The sequence below is a fragment of the Doryrhamphus excisus genome, chromosome 2 (genome assembly GCF_030265055.1).
Source record: "Doryrhamphus excisus isolate RoL2022-K1 chromosome 2, RoL_Dexc_1.0, whole genome shotgun sequence".
NCBI classification, from domain to species: domain Eukaryota; kingdom Metazoa; phylum Chordata; class Actinopteri; order Syngnathiformes; family Syngnathidae; genus Doryrhamphus; species Doryrhamphus excisus.
In genome coordinates, this window is record NC_080467.1 from 11,085,888 (window position 1) to 11,101,563 (window position 15,676).

General features: G+C 44.9%; 2 protein-coding genes across 3 annotated transcripts; one reads left to right on the plus strand and one right to left on the minus strand.

The window, feature by feature from the left end:
- Positions 1-130: 130 nt before the first annotated feature.
- On the minus strand, positions 131-10,812 carry dmgdh (dimethylglycine dehydrogenase). Its single transcript, XM_058064472.1, has 16 exons — positions 10,600-10,812; positions 9,015-9,183; positions 8,823-8,921; positions 8,592-8,756; positions 7,432-7,636; positions 5,681-5,929; positions 5,391-5,589; positions 5,147-5,316; positions 4,227-4,380; positions 4,000-4,165; positions 3,790-3,920; positions 3,026-3,243; positions 1,719-1,876; positions 1,225-1,284; positions 770-904; positions 131-709 (listed from the first exon to the last, which is right to left on the minus strand). The coding sequence occupies exons 1-16, from the start codon at positions 10,707-10,709 to the stop codon at positions 497-499; spliced, it is 2,601 nt and encodes an 866-aa protein (XP_057920455.1). The 5' UTR covers positions 10,710-10,812; the 3' UTR covers positions 131-496.
- bhmt (betaine-homocysteine methyltransferase) lies at positions 8,440-15,628 on the plus strand. Of its 2 annotated transcripts, none has more exons than XM_058064484.1 (10): positions 8,440-9,582; positions 12,135-12,371; positions 12,484-12,580; positions 12,912-13,044; positions 13,113-13,225; positions 13,288-13,479; positions 13,553-13,700; positions 14,700-14,882; positions 14,951-15,179; positions 15,285-15,628. In XM_058064484.1, exons 2-10 carry the CDS (start codon positions 12,334-12,336, stop codon positions 15,463-15,465), a joined length of 1,314 nt encoding a protein of 437 aa, XP_057920467.1. In that variant the 5' UTR covers positions 8,440-9,582; positions 12,135-12,333; the 3' UTR covers positions 15,466-15,628. The 2 variants fall into 2 exon arrangements, with proteins under 2 accessions (XP_057920467.1, XP_057920468.1); XM_058064485.1 differs by having other exon boundaries at positions 12,135-12,364.
- Positions 15,629-15,676: the final 48 nt, after the last annotated feature.

Here is a 15,676-nt window from a genome sequence, read left to right on the forward strand (position 1 = left end):
ATTAAATCAGTTTTTTTTAATTCAGGGGTTGGTTACTAGTTTAGTCTGGCTAAAGCTAAAATATATATATTTGCACGAGTCATCTCAATATTTGGTGGGTGGGATGAAATTATGTACAATAGATTTAAGGTACAAGGCAGTGTATTTATTGCATATTTCTAAAAACATATATATTGATTAAAAAAACTTTATACAAATCTTTAATTCAGTAGTTATGGGACCTGAGTACATTTTCTTTAAATTATTTCCTTAATTTTTCTTTTCATGTTGTAAAATGTAAACATTGGAATCACACAAATGAAATCAGACTAGCAACACTTTAAGACATTGTGTGCTTGGCATGCACCAAAAGACATTTATGGCACTCCTGTTCCATGAAAGAAAAAAAGCAAAGTGAAAGGGGGACGTGGCACTAAACGGGTCTTGAAATGGAAATGGACCCCACAGTCTCACGGCATCGCAGCAGGCTCGATCTTCATTGCCACTCTCGCAGTCATTATGCTTTGCTCTTTGCTTTCTTCTGCAAACGGGTCCGCGTGGGCTCGGTGAGGACCAGCGGCTCCTGGATGACCATGGCTGGGTACTTCCTGCCCAGCAGCTCCACCTCCACCTTCTGGCCCACGGAACACAGCTCCACGGGAAGGTAGGCGAACGCCAGGCTCTGCTGGGAGCTGTAGCTGTAGGCGCCGGACGTGGTGTTGCCCACCACCTGGCGAGACACGCGGGTCAGGGCGGATGACACAAGTAGAGGTTGACCGACTTAACTAACCTTGCCGTTGTGCCAAACCGTTTCGTTGCCCTCGGGGTCGATGTCGTGCGTGTCCACTGTGATGTAGGACAACTTCCTTGTCAGGCCTTTGGCTTTGATCTCCTGAAGGGCCGCCTTGCCGATAAAGTCGGCGGGCTATTCGAGAAATGTTATGAATGGCAGCCGACTACACACTCGGACTGATTGTTAGTCAAAATGCTGTACAGTCGTACCTCGTTTATGGCAGTTAATTGTTTCCAGACTCAACTGTGATAAGTGAATTTCCACAAAGTAGGATTCAAGACACCCGACTGTCACCTATTGGTGTGTGTTTGTGAAGTGCATGATTTGTTTGACTTTGTTTGTCCAGAAAATCTCATTTGAACCACAGATTTGCCCATTTTTGGCAGCGATTCGACTGTACAGTATTCTAGAACCCAGGACTAAAGGACATGATAATCAAAGGCCAAAGTTACCTTATTGAGTTTGATGAAATAGTCCAGCCCCGCCTCCAAAGGATTGGTGTCACAGTTCATCTGTAAAGACAGAAATGTGGAATTTGCATCAAATTGTATGTCGTTTGATACATGTGGTATACACATCGTCGCGGGGGAGCAAGAACGAATCAGAAGGGCAGCAGAACGTCAGCTGACTGATGTCATATGACATTAACAATGTGACGTTTATGCGAACGACCCAGACTATTTAGGTAACGGGTACCACTGCTGGTACACAGGCTTCATCTAGTGGCACTTGGGAGCATCAAAGATTAAAAATTAACTCTGTTAGATTAAATAATTGTACAAACAAACATTTATTAACCATAGCTCAGCTGAAATACAATTCAAACGACCTACAAGCCACATATTGGAGGTAGCAAATAACTAATTGGTGTAAATACCTTCACTTACGAGGATGGTGTGTGTGTGTGTGTGTGTGCGTGTGTGCGTGTGCGTGTGCGTGTGTTTACCTCAGCTCCCCATCCCCTGAAGCCTTTCTCCAGTCTGAGCGAAGACATGGCGTAAGTGCCAAAGTTGTCGATGCCCTCATCTTTGCCCGCGTCCATGATGGCTTGATATACGGCCGCCATGTCCTTCTGGGCCATGTACATCTCCCATCCCAGTTCACCTGAGAGCACATACAGCAAGGTGAGAAGGACTGGAACAGATTAGGATTTGCCCAAGTGTACCTGTTGATCAGTCCTGATGACATATTATGACATTGCTACTATCCATCAGGAGAAGTAGAGTATAGAGAGGGAAGGAGGGAGGGAGCCATCTGTTGTAGCCCAGCAAGGTGCACTGTATTCGGGCACATGCTCTGAACAGCCAGTGTGATGCCACGGAGGTCTCTGGAAAACCTTTTGCATTTTTGAAATGCTTCACCGCCAGCGTTTTAGGCAGCTGATGTTTTTTGTGTACTCCTCATTTGGCACGTCGTCTTTCCTTTTTAAAGTGAATGTTTGTTTACAAGTGAGCTCACGGGCCATTAACCTCACCCTAACCCTTCAAGAATAGCATGAGGGTCATTCAAGCAGCGGCCAAATCCCAGCCTATGAACGACATCAGTGCTACCAGTTTAAAACCTGTGAGGTAGCAGCATCATTGTATTACATTGCACATTTTATAGAAAAATAAAAATATAAAACGGTGGATAAGTGGTTAGCATGTTGGCCACACAGTCAGGAGAACGGGAAGACCTGGGTTTGAATGTTCTGCCCGTGCGGGCGTGTTGAGACTGTTATATAGAGGATCTTTGACTAGTGCTTTTACATTACAGCAGAACATCTGTTACGCTGGTATAGATGATCTTTAACAACCACAGAAGAGCTCTTGTCATATAGAGGATCTTTGACTAGTGCTTTTACATTACAGCAGAACATCCGTTATGCTGGTATAGAGGATCTTTAACAACAGCAGAAGAGCTCTTGTCATATAGAGGATCTTTGACTAGTGATTTTACATTACACCAGAACATCTGTTATGCTGGTATAGAGGATCTTTAACAACAGCAGAAGAGCTATTGTCATTTAGAGGATCTTTGACTCGTGCTTTTATATTACAGCAGAACATCTGTTATGCTGGTATAGAGGATCTCTAACAACAGCAGAAGAGCTCTTGTCATATAGAGAGGATCTTTGACTTATGTATTTACATTGGGTCCTTAACAATAGCAGAGCACCTGTAATGCTGGCATAGAGGATCTATGACTTCTGTAAAACCGGATTAATGACCATATCATCCATTTGCTGAGGTCGGAATAAGAGTTGTTCAGTACCAGTGTAGGAGATCCTGATGGCACGGAGTGGAATGCCGGCCAACTGGATGGATTTGCACTGGAGGAATTTAAATCCTGCGTCGCTCATATCCTCTTTTGTCAGCTTCTGAAGGACCTTGCGGGAGTTCGGCCCCGCGATGCCCAGCACGCCCATGTCTTCCGTCACGTTGGCGATGTCCACCTCGTAGCCGCCTAGTGCCACCTCGCTTTCGATCCACCTGCAGTGTCATATTTGCAACACACAAAAGGAAATGTGTTTATTTCACGTGTGTAATTTTGTCTTCTACTGGTTTGTGTGGCTTACTTTTGTTTTATACTGCCTTTTCTGGCTTAGTTTTGCCCTTCTGAGGCTTACTTTTGTCTTATACTGCCTTTTCTGGCTTAGTTTTGTCCTTCTGAGGCTTACTTTTGTCTTATACCGCCTAATGTGGTATACTTAATGAAGTCTTATTATGTAGTTCAACCTAATGGCCGCTAGAGGCCGCTAGATTTAACTGTTAGGGTTAGTCTGTCAAGTCTGTCTTGGCTGGGTTGAGGTATTTTGGAATGAGGTATGAATTTAGTGCCTGCCAAAGGAGGAGTTGTATTTGGAGCTGCTGCCACGTTTTAGGTTACAAGAGGAAAAAAAGAGATTGCAGGAGTGTTTTATATTCAGCTCAGAGAGGCCTGAATAGTTTAAATTTAGTTCATGCTGCTCTTCTGAGAAATGTACAAGTAATAATGATGAGAATACTTGCTGAGGGTCCAGGTTTTAAATGATTCACCTGAGATCATGCAGCTCCGATCCGGAGCCGGTGATGAGCAAGAACTCTCCCGGCGCCAACTGAGTGATGGTGACCTCGGCGTAGACTCTGCCAGTGGGCGTCAACATGTGGCTGATGTTCGTCTGGCCCACCTGAAAACACAAAAGTGTCCCAGTGGAGAAGTCTTGGAAGGACTTTTTATCAGGCCTATTCATCAGGGTTTTGGCGTACCTTTGGCATGGTGTTGGCAAACAGGCGGTCCAGCAGCTTCTGAGAGTCCTTCCCCTTCACTGTGAACTTGCCAAAGGGGGTCAGGTCTATCACGCCCACCTTCTCCATCACCAGTTTGCACTCTCGGCCCACGGGTCCAAACCAGTTTGTGCGCCTGAAGCTGGGCCTGGGCACGGTGCGACACTCGGGTTTGTCTCCTCAGAGAGCCATGCGTGGTTTTGCCTTACTTGTATCCGCTGTCGTCTCCCGCTTTGTAGAACCAGTGGGGTTGCTCCCAGCCCGCATGGAATCCCATGGATCCTTTGTCCTTCAGGAGATCATAAACGCCGCTAGTACGCGTGGTTGGACGACCGGCGAAGCGCTCTTCTTTCGGGTATCCGACTGGAGAGACAAAGGGTTATTGAAGCTGCGTAGAGTACCTTTTGTCTTATACGAGCATGGTTGGTTTACTTTTGTCTTATACCAGCGTGGTTGGTTTACTTTTGTCTTATACTGCCTTGTGTGGCTTACTTTTGTCTTATACCAGCGTGGTTGGTTTACTTTTGTCTTATACTGCCTTGTGTGGCTTACTTTTGTCTTATACCAGCGTGGTTGGTTTACTTTTGTCTTATACCACGTGGTTGGTTTATTTTTGTCTTATACCGCCTTGTGTGCCTTACTTTTGTCTTATACTAGCGTGGTTGGTTTACTTTTGTCTGATACCGCCTTGTGTGCCTTACTTTTGTCTTATACCAGCGTGGTTGGTTTACTTTTGTCTTATACCGTCTTGTGTGGCTTACTTTTGTCTTATACCAGCGTGGTTGGTTTACTTTTGTCTTATACCGTCTTGTGTGGCTTACTTTTGTCTTATACCAGCGTGGTTGGTTTACTTTTGTCTTATACTGCCTTGTGTGCCTTACTTTTGTCCTTTTGAAGCTTACTTTTGTTTATCGTTGCCTACTTAAGTCAACCCACTTGTGTTTCCACTGGTTGTTGTGGCTTACGTTTATCTTTTACTGCCTTGTTTGGCTTATTTGTGTTCAATGCTGCCTGCTTGGGATCCCAAAATTAGGTTTTGTTCAGTTGGCCTCATCTGATTGGTTGGTAGGATCTAGCGTTAAAGTGCAGCTTCAGCCACGGTCATCAACATGGGGTCTGTCGTTCTTACCAACGTTGTTGAAGCCGTAGGATTCTCGAGCTTTGGCGCACAAGAAGGGCACGTCTGTCCACTTTCCGTAGCGGTTGGGGTCGCACTCGATCAGGTCATAGGGAGGCTCACCGTTTCTGATCCAGTCACTCAGAAATTTTCCGATTCCGCCGGCGTGGATAACGCCATACCTGAGCATACACGAGGCACCGCGGACAGTCGTTGTCATTCTATGACAGACATGCTCAATGAAGAGAACACGCACCCAAATCCAATAGCGGTCCAGTAGTTGGGGACTCCTTGATGGGGTCCGACCATGGGCAGCAGGTCCGGGGTGTACGTGATTGGACCTGACACAATGTTGATGATGTCGGCCTTCTTCAGCACAGGAACCATCTCCATGGCCATTTCTACATGCTCCATGATCCTGTCCAGGTCTGACTCAAACAGCTCCTTGCCAAAACCTGCAGCAGTCAAACCGGCACCACAGTTGGACATAAGACTAGAACCCCAGTCCCCATTTGTGAACTGTTCAATCAAGCTAGCAAGACAGACCTGGGGGTACTCCATCTCTGACCCAAGAGTCCTGCAGAACCATCTTCTCCATTTTCTCATAGGGTCCAAAGAGAAGGCCGTCTCTTTCTTGGCGGAGGTAGTAGGAACCCTCCAGGTCTCGGATGACGGCCAGCTCCTTCTTCAAAGCCTTCACCTCCGGCACCGTCGCTGTCACCACGTACTGGTGATGGACTGGGATGGTAGGATGCTCAAATCCGATCATTTTGCCAACCTCCCGCGCCCAGAAACCTGAAAAACAACAGAAGTTTTTCAGAAGAGGACATTTTTTTAGCCCTTAAGGTCAACCAATATAAACTACAAAAAAAACTACAGGTCGGACAGTCAAGATGGCAGCCGGTGAACACTTAGAAGAAATGTATGTAGGGCGGTGTAGTAAAACAACATACAGATAAGGTCCAAAGTACCCCCACGTGTTTACCAGTCGACTGCACAGGAGGTCGGTTCACTGGGTAAACATTACGCCAGGCTAATAAAAGCTGCTGTTAATTCCACTTTGGTCCTGATTTATTATGAAGTTGCTTATATTTGGGGTTACCAGGCAGACATGTTGAAACTCATCCACTTATAAAGTGGAGAACATGACCGTCGCAGGTTCTTGGGAAAGCTGACCTTCTGTAAGCAACTTAGGATGATGACTGCTTCATGAATACTAGCATAATTTGCTACTAATCGCATTAAAGCGATTTAAAACAGCATTAAACCTTGTAAAATCATGGCATGTCCAGGCTAGGCTAATCTAAGCTAAGGTAAGATAAGCTAAGTTGGTAGATTTGCCATAGCAAGCAGTAGCACACTACAAGGTGAAAATAGCAGGTACATATAGAAGAGTTAGCTTATTGTTACAAACTAGCCACCAAAAAATGGCTAGCACTAGCCTGAGCAGGTCATTATAGGTTATGGCTAGGCTAAGCTAAGGTGGTAGCTTTGCCATAGCAAACCGTAGCACACTACAAGATGAAAATAGTAGGTACTACAGGTAATTAGCTTGCTCCGAAACAAACTAACCACCCGTAAAATGGCTAGTATTAGCCTGAGCAGGTCATTATAGGTAATGGCTAGGCTAAGCTAAGGTGGTAGCTTTGCCAGCAGTAGCACAAATGCTAAAGCCCAGGCTCCAATACACTCCAATACTGAAAATGGCGGAAGCGTTATCTTGTTTGGGGTAGTTTGTAGGGTTTACCAAAACAGGAGTTGTGTGCTTGCTAAACAGATGCGACTCTTCTAGCTAGATGTTAAGTGCAGGAATTGAGAATTTGTGACTTCTTTTTGACCCTGACAAAAAAAATGACTAAAACGGCACTTCAGGAGGCGTGTTTGCGCTGCTGTTTGAAGATTGGACGGGATATTAACCGTTGGCTTGGGCGGATTGGCTGTCGGACACAGCGGAGGCAAAAGACCAGCATAAAAAACTGGATTCTGGAGTCCAAAGTGTGCAAAAATAGGAAGCAATGAAGCTGTGAATGCAGTCCTTCAATCTCCACACTGAATTTGAACCAAACATTTATTTATGCAGTGCCACTGAAAAACAAACCTGGCAGCCAAAAAAAAAACCCTCGCTAGAACCTGTCCAACCCAGTTTAAGCTGGTCTCTCTGAATTCTAAGAGCAGTGGTCCGTGTGAGCAAAGGTCTAGGAGTTAGATAACAACTTTTTATTATGGAAGACCGCCTGAAAATGTGTCACTGTTGTGCGAAAACACCAAACGACTCAGCAGCTAAAGTCGCTTCAAACCTGTGGCATTGACGATGCGATTGGCCCGGATGCTTCCGTGAGGCGTCTGCACGTCCCATTTGCCGTCCGCTGTGGGCTTGAGTCCCGTGACAGGCGCCGGGTTGTAGATCTGAGCGCCATACATTCGAGCCCCCGTGGCCAGAGCCATGGTCAGGGAGTACGGGTCTATGTGGCCGTCCCCTGGCGTGTACAGACCCGCCAAGACCTACGAGACCCAAACCACAATTTACAATCCAGGATCAACACCATAGAACAGCACCATTTCCAGAAAGCTAGTCAACTAACTTCTTCCGACTGCTGTTTTTAAGGACATAATGCAAAAACTCCAGTCAAAGATTCCCTAAATGTTAAGAGCACTTTGCTGTTTTTGATGACCTATTACAAAAAGTCTCTAAATGACAGGAGCACTCTGCTGTTTTTTTTAAGGGCCTGCTACAAAAACGTGAGTCAAAGATCCTCTATCTGACAGGAGCTGTTTTTGATCACTGACAACAAAAACGCCTGTCCAAAGGTCTCTACATGAGGTGCACCCTACTGTTTTTTTAGGGATTTCTACAACCAAAGAGTCAAATATTCAAGCGGAGAAATCTACTGCGGAAACTAATCAAAGATCCTCTGGTCTAAAAGTGTGCCCCGCTGTTTTTGATGACCGCCCTACTGCAAGAATTCTTGTCAAAGATTTTGTATATAACACGGACGCTCTGCTGTTTTTCATGACTTGCTGCAAAAACACTACTCAAAGATCCTCTATATGTAAAAAAAAAAAAAGTGTGCTCTGCTGTTTTTGATGACCTACTACTGTACAAAAATGCTTGTCAAAGATCCACTCTGACAGGAGCACGTTGCCGTTTTTGATGACCGACGACAAAACCTCTGTCAAAGATTTTCTATATGATAGGTGTGCCTTGCTGTTTTCAGGACCAACAGCAAAAATGTGAGTCAAAGATCCTCTATGTGACAGGACCACATGATTTTAAGAACAAAAAAAATCAAAGGTCATCAATTCGACAGGAGTCCTTTGCTAAACTGTGATCAAAGATCCTCTATACAAAAAGTGTGCCCTGCTGTTTTTGTTAAGCTAGTGCAGTAACGCTAATCAAAGATCCTCTATATCGCAGGAGCTAGTGGACAAATGCAAGTGATGTTGGAGCGGGGGTCACCTTGTCCATGTTGAGGAGAGGGAAGAGCTCCTGGACCTTCTCTGGTCCGATCATGGACTGCTCCGTCACGTGCCAGTGGGTGCGGGTCATCTGGTACCTCATCTCGTCCACCCGGGCCGCCGTGGAAGCGATGCGGACGCTGCCCGGCTGGTGGAAGCCCACCGCCTGTGGGCACAAGCACGCCACAGTTGTCCTTCAGGCGGAGCCCGAATGTGTCCTTCAGGACCTCACCTGTCCAGTCTCGGCCTCCAGGCTCTCGTAGAGCTTAATGCTGTCATAGTGGACTTTCTTCAGGTTGATGCCTGGATGGTAGTAGGTGGTCAGGCCGGCCTGGGACACAGAGAGGGTTTAACTGAGGGGTGTGCAGGGACGGTAACAGAAGACCGCCGCCGCCGTCCGCCTAAAAATAGCCTAGAAACATACTGCATGCCACGTGGATCCGGCCGTCAGTTCCGACTTCTCCAGCAGCACCACGTCCTTCATGCCGGCCTTAGCCAGGTGGTAGGCCAAGCTGGCGCCCACGCACCCTCCCCCGATGACCACAGTCTCAGCCGTGTCCTTCCACCGCTTGCCCAACACGGACCATGCCTCACTGACGGGATGATAATTAGCATAGCCAACGATGATGTCAATCAAACACATGGATTGGTTGGAAATGCGGATTTTGTTTAGGGAATTTAGGGACATGTTTAGACGTCACAGTGGTCTACTTCTTCCCTTTGTTAGCATTATCTTATTCATTGGTCATTCAATCTGGAGTTCTTTATTTGGACTAATTTCTTTCTTTTTTTTTTCTTATTTTACATTTTAGAGTCCATGAAATCTGCTTAAATATGTTACATATTGTTTGTCGTTAGGTTCTACATTGTTTGAGTTTTGAAAGCTAACACTAGACATTTACACCTGATGACAAACAAGCGCTCTCATTCAGCCTCAACTCCAGAAGGGACGCCATGACGGTACGGTCACTCAGGCAAACCAACATGGCGAGGTACGAGACGGCACGGTTTGGACTCATTTCTAATGTTTGCTTTATCAAGTCATTTTACAAATGTTTTTGCTGTGTTGTTTTTTTTTTTATCTGAGGTCATGTCATTTGTTTTTATCATTTTTTCTTCTTTTTGAGTCATTTTGTAATTTTTAATCAAGTCATTTTATATTGTTGTTTTTTGTTGGGTGTCTTTTTAATCTTTATTTTGAGTCATTTGTCTTATTTTAATTGAGTCATTTTCATGTATTTTTGTCATTTCAATTTTTTATTATTTTGAGTCATTTTAGTTATTTTAATTGATTTTTACATTTTTTTGTACAGTATTTTTTGTTTTTGAGTCATTATAATTGTTTTTATTTTTATTTAATTCCGTAATTCATTCATTTTCTACCGCTTTTTCCTCATGTGGGGGTGCTGGAGCCTATCCCAGCTGAGAGAGGCGGGGTACACCCTGGACTGGTGGCCAGCCAATCACAGGGCACATATAGACAAACAACCATTCACACTCACATTCATACCTATGGACAATTTGGAGTGGCCAATTAACCTAGCATGTTTTTGGAATGTGGGAGGAAACCGGAGTACCTGGAGAAAACCCACGCATGCACGGGGAGAACATGCAAACTCCACACAGAGATGGCCGAGGGTGGAATTGAACCCTGGTCTCCTAGCTGTGAGGTCTGCGCGCTAACCACTCGACCGCCGTGCCGCCCCAATTCTGTAATTTGGTTATTTAATTTTTCCTTCAAAGTTTTTATTTTGAGTCATTTAAATTTCCTGTTTTTTTAGTCATTTGAGTTGCTTTACATTTGTGTTTCTGAGTGATTAAACTTTGTTTTATTTTGAGTCATTTAGAGGTTTTAGTTAGTTTCACGGACTCGCCCTTATGTTCCAAATGAAAGCGTCAGATGCCGAGTGGGGTACATGGTGGTGGTTGCATTGAGAGTTGATCTCGAAGCCTAGTTAGCAAAAGAAGGCGGTCAAAGTCCATCACGCGTCCAGCGTGGAGAAGCTCACCTTTGCTCATCCTGTCTGGCGGACGTGCATGAAAAAGACCTGAAAGGATGAAGACGCGTAAGAAAGCCCCGGGCGAGGTGCGCGTCCAGCAGCCTGAATATCCCGGACATGGCGGCTGGGATTCCGGGAGGAAATCAACACAATCAAAAGTCGAGGAAGAGAACCACCCGCCGGTCAGAAAAGCCAGGCTGTAACTGCCATATAACTAACTTGCCTTTCCACCTTGGCCCCGCCCACGGGGACCGTGGCCCCGCCCACACGGTTGCCAGGCTGCTGAGGACAGAACTTTCGTTAACTCTTCCGCTGCTGGACACTTTCTATGCAGCTAGCATTAGGCATTAATATGAATTTTTACTTTATTTGTTTGCACTTTGTAAATATTCCCACCTTAATAGGACAACTTTTATTTGCTTTATTCATGATGCAAACATTACACATGCAAAGAAATTCATATTCTTCACTTGCAATTTCACCCGATTGGCCCTGTGCATTTTTATTTCATTTGATTATTGATGAATTATGCAAATGCTAAGAAACTTGAATATTCCTCACTTGCCATGCTAATTGAATGACATTGTATTTGAATATGTAAGCATGGAATGACATGTCAGCAGGTCCATTGAGTGTGATGAAAGCGGCTCCAGATACTCCTGCTGCTCTTTGAGCTTTTTTATCAGCTGAAGGGGGACCCTGGCTGGAACAGCTGCAGCTACTTTGGGCTGGACGCTTTTCCTGATAGTTGCTTTAAGCAAACACCGACGTGCACACGTGGGCACAACAGCAATCAGTCAGAAAACACAGTACTTACTTGAAGTATTAGAGTTGAATGGAAGTGTTTTATTTATTTATTTCCTCAGTCACAAATATTGCCATTCTCGTTCTGTCTTTACTCAAGTTGACATAATAGAAGTCCAAGCAGGCATAGTAACAGTACGCAAAGAGTACCCTAAGAGTACATTAGCAGTACATATAGAGTATGTTGAAATGCATATTTGTACACAGGTAAGACTAGGAGATGTTAGCATGCAATGGTCAATATCAAAGTTGTTGTTGGGTGGGTTTCCTCCCACATTCCAAAAACATGCTAGGTTAATTAGCCACTCAAAATTGTCCATAGGTATGAATGTGAGTGTGAATGGTTGTTTGTCTATATGTGCCCTGTGATTGGCTGGTGACCAGTCCAGGGTGTACCCAAAGACAGCTGGGATAGGCTCCAGCATACCCGCGATCTAAGTGAGGATAAACTGAAGAGAAAATGTATGTTTTTTGCGTCAATATTGAGTCATTTAAATTTTGTGAGTAATTTTTTGTGTTTTATTTTTGGTTGTCTTTTTAATTTTTTTGAGACATTGGCCATTTTTAGTAATTAATTTGTATCTTTTTGAGTCATTTTTCATGTGTAGTTATTTAATTGAGTAATTTTTATGTTTTTTTTTCAAGTCATTTCATTGTTTTAATGATTATGAGTCCTTTTCCATTTGTAGTTATTTCTCAATTTCATTTTTAATTATTCAATTATTTTCACTCAATTACAGGCCGCCGCCCCCCCCTGAAGGGAACATTGAAACAAGACAGGAAAAGTGAGCATGACGCATCCTGCCTTTGATGAAGGGAACGCCTCTAGATGGATAGCTTCTGTCAAAAATGTAACAAATACCAACACAGGCTTCGCTACACATCCTAAAATGAGGCATAAACAATAAAGCACATGAAGAGAGTGGAGTCCATGTTGGCATGAAGTCAATGGAAGGAATACGCTGCAGGGGTGAGATGTGAGGATGAAACATGATGAGTGCATCCAGGCGGTCTGTTCTAAAAGTGAAGTGGGCGGCATAGCACTTCGCTCCACTTCTCTCTCTCTCTCTCTCTTTTTTTGGTATAAAGGCAGCACAGGCGCCTGCATAGATCCCTTCCAGGACTCCCGTTAGGACCAGGAAGAAGACGAAAAAGCAGAAGCATGGCACCAGCAGGAAGCAAGAAGGTACGTATCGCACAACTCCATTAGCTAAATGTGCATGGAAGATAAATTGCTTGCGGTTTCTTCCATTTGAAAAAAGAAACGTGTCACTGATGTCAATGCAGCACAATTCCTTCTCTTTTATTCCCTGCCTTCTTGTTGCTAGGCAGACTTCATAGGGTTCCGTCATAGCTGCCCCGGAGGCCAATAAAAATACTGGCAAATTGCGGCTTTCAGTGTCATCCATCTTTTGCATTCATGCTGAATAGCCCTGCTCTGTATGAGCTATAAAAAGGAATGGCGGTCGTTTTCAGGCCGCTAGATGCGTTCTTTCTTTCTTTGTGTTTTTGCACAGGGCATCCTGGAGCGTCTGGACGCCGGCGAGGTGGTGATCGGAGACGGAGGCTTCGTCTTTGCCCTGGAGAAGAGAGGCTACGTGAAGGCAGGGCCATGGACGCCTGAGGCCGCCGCCGAGCACCCGGAAGCGGGTACAGTGCCGCCCCTCTTTCTCCTGGGCTAAGAATCCACGCTGACATGGTGTTTGCTGCGGTTTCAGTGCGCCAGCTGCACCGTGAGTTCCTCAGGGCCGGATCCAACGTCATGCAGACGTTCACCTTCTACGCCAGCGACGACAAGCTGGAGAACAGAGGACACACTCAGAGCTTCACCGTATGACTTCATCCGCCACCGAAATGCCGCTACGTTTGCTTTTTGACGTTTTCTAACCGTAGGGGCAGCAGATCAACGAAGCGGCGTGTGACCTGGCGAGGGAGGTGGCCAACGAGGGCGACGCCTTGGTGGCCGGGGGCGTGTCCCAGACGCCGTCTTACCTGAGCTGCAAGAGCCAGGACGACGTCAAGGCCACGTTCAAGAAGCAGCTGGACGTCTTCATCCAGAAAGAGGTGGACTTCCTGATCGCTGAGGTAGAAGGCCACCATGAGATCGCTCCACCGCATGAACCGTACCACACAACATCCCAGGCTTTGCTTTTGGCAGTACTTTGAGCACGTGGAAGAGGCCGAGTGGGCGGTGCAGGTCTTGAAAACCACCGGCAAGCCCGTGGCCGCCACGTTGTGCATTGGACCCCAGGGAGACTTAAACGGAGTCAGCCCGGGACAGTGCGCCGTCCGACTTGTGCAAGCTGGTAGGAAAATACACACACACTTTGCCAGATATCGTACAGGCGAACACATGGGGTCGCCAAAGGGGGGCCAGGCCAGGGGCCACTTGTTTTCTTATTGGCCCTCACCACATTCTAAAAACAAAAAAATCTCAATATCAGAGGCATTTTTTTGTTTGTTTTAAAATGTACATTAAAATTGTATTTTATTTTATTTATTTTATTTATTTTATTTATTTTATTTATTTTATTTATTTTATTTATTTTACCAAAAAAATGGACAGTAATTTTACAAGAATAGAATAATACTATGAGGAAAATCATTTTAGTAGCATAAATTAGAAATACTAAAGAATTGTTATTGTATTATATTATATTATATTATATTATATTATATTATATTATATTATATTAGATTAGATTAGATTAGATTAGATTAGATTAGATTAGATTAGATTAGATTAGATTAGATTAGATTAGATTAGATTAGATTAGATTAGAATTACAATTACAATTACAATTATGAGAAACACAACTGTTTCAAAAGTTGTCATTTTTGGAAAATTATGTTTTGGAAAAAAAATTATCTACTTTTATACAATAAAGTCCATCCATTTTCTACCGCTTATCCTCACGAGAGTCGCGTGAGGCATGCTGGAGCCTATCCCAGCTGTCATCGGCCGAGAGGCTGGGTACATCCTGGACTGGTCAGCAATAAAGTCATAATATTAAAATTAAAAAACATGACCACAAACATTTTTACAGGCATAGCTTTGTACGTAACACTGAGGTAACACGCACTATTAGGAACAAAAGAAAGAATAAAAGTTGCACATTTTGGAAAATGAGGTTGTGATATACCAACAAGGAAGGTGAAAAAATATAATGGGAATAAAGTCCCCTGAAGAAACTTCAGAGACTTCAGAACTGCATTTTAAGATGTGTAGCGAAGCATTTTTGAAGTACTTTTGTATAACAGGGGACCTTTTTAAGGAGAGAAAAGTGTTGATGTCTTCCACGTAGGCGCTGACATTGTGGGCGTCAACTGCCACTTTGACCCGGAGACGTGCGTGAGAACAGTGAAGATGATGAAGGAGGGCGTGGAGAAGGCCGGCTTGAAGGCCCACTACATGAGCCAGCCGCTCGCCTTCCACACGCCCGACTGCAACCGCCAGGGGTTCATCGACCTTCCCGAGTTCCCCTTCAGTATGTCACCCTTCGCACGCCACGCACCCCTACGCACACTCCTCATTAAAAAAAAACTACTCAAACAGGTCTTGAGCCGAGGATCCTGACCAGATGGGACATGCAGAAGTACGCACGAGAAGCGTACAACGCCGGAATACGTTACATTGGCGGATGCTGTGGTTTCGAGCCGTATCATGTCCGTGCCCTGGCGGAGGAGCTGGCCACCGAGAGGGGCTTCCTGCCGGCCGGCTCCGACAAGCATGGCCTGTGGGGGAGCGGCCTGGAGATGCACACCAAGCCCTGGTGCAGAGCAAGGTACACCTCACTCACTATTACTTCTTCCAAAACAGGCTATCACGCTTTCCTTTGGGAATGAAAAAAGTCTGAAAAAATGAAAAACTGCTCTTATTTTATATTCAGGGCCCGCCGGGACTACTGGGAGAAGCTCAAGCCTGCATCCGGTCGCCCCCTGTGCCCCTCCATGTCCACGCCTGATGGCTGGGGGGTCACCAAGGGCCACGCCGACCTCATGCAGCAGAAGGAGGCCACCAGCAAGGATCAGCTGCAGGCTCTGTTCCAGAAAGCCGACAAAGGCCAGTGAGGCCACAACATTGACACATGAATGAAGTTTATCTCTTATAGAACCATTTTATCACATCAAAGCATACAATAAAAAAAGAATAGAAAAAAAAGTTGAAAAGTGACAAATAGCAACATTTCTAGCAATAAATGTACACTTTCACCTGACAACAAAACCAAATGTGGGTGAGTGACATTGCTGACATCTAGTGGACAAGAAGTTTATTCACTTT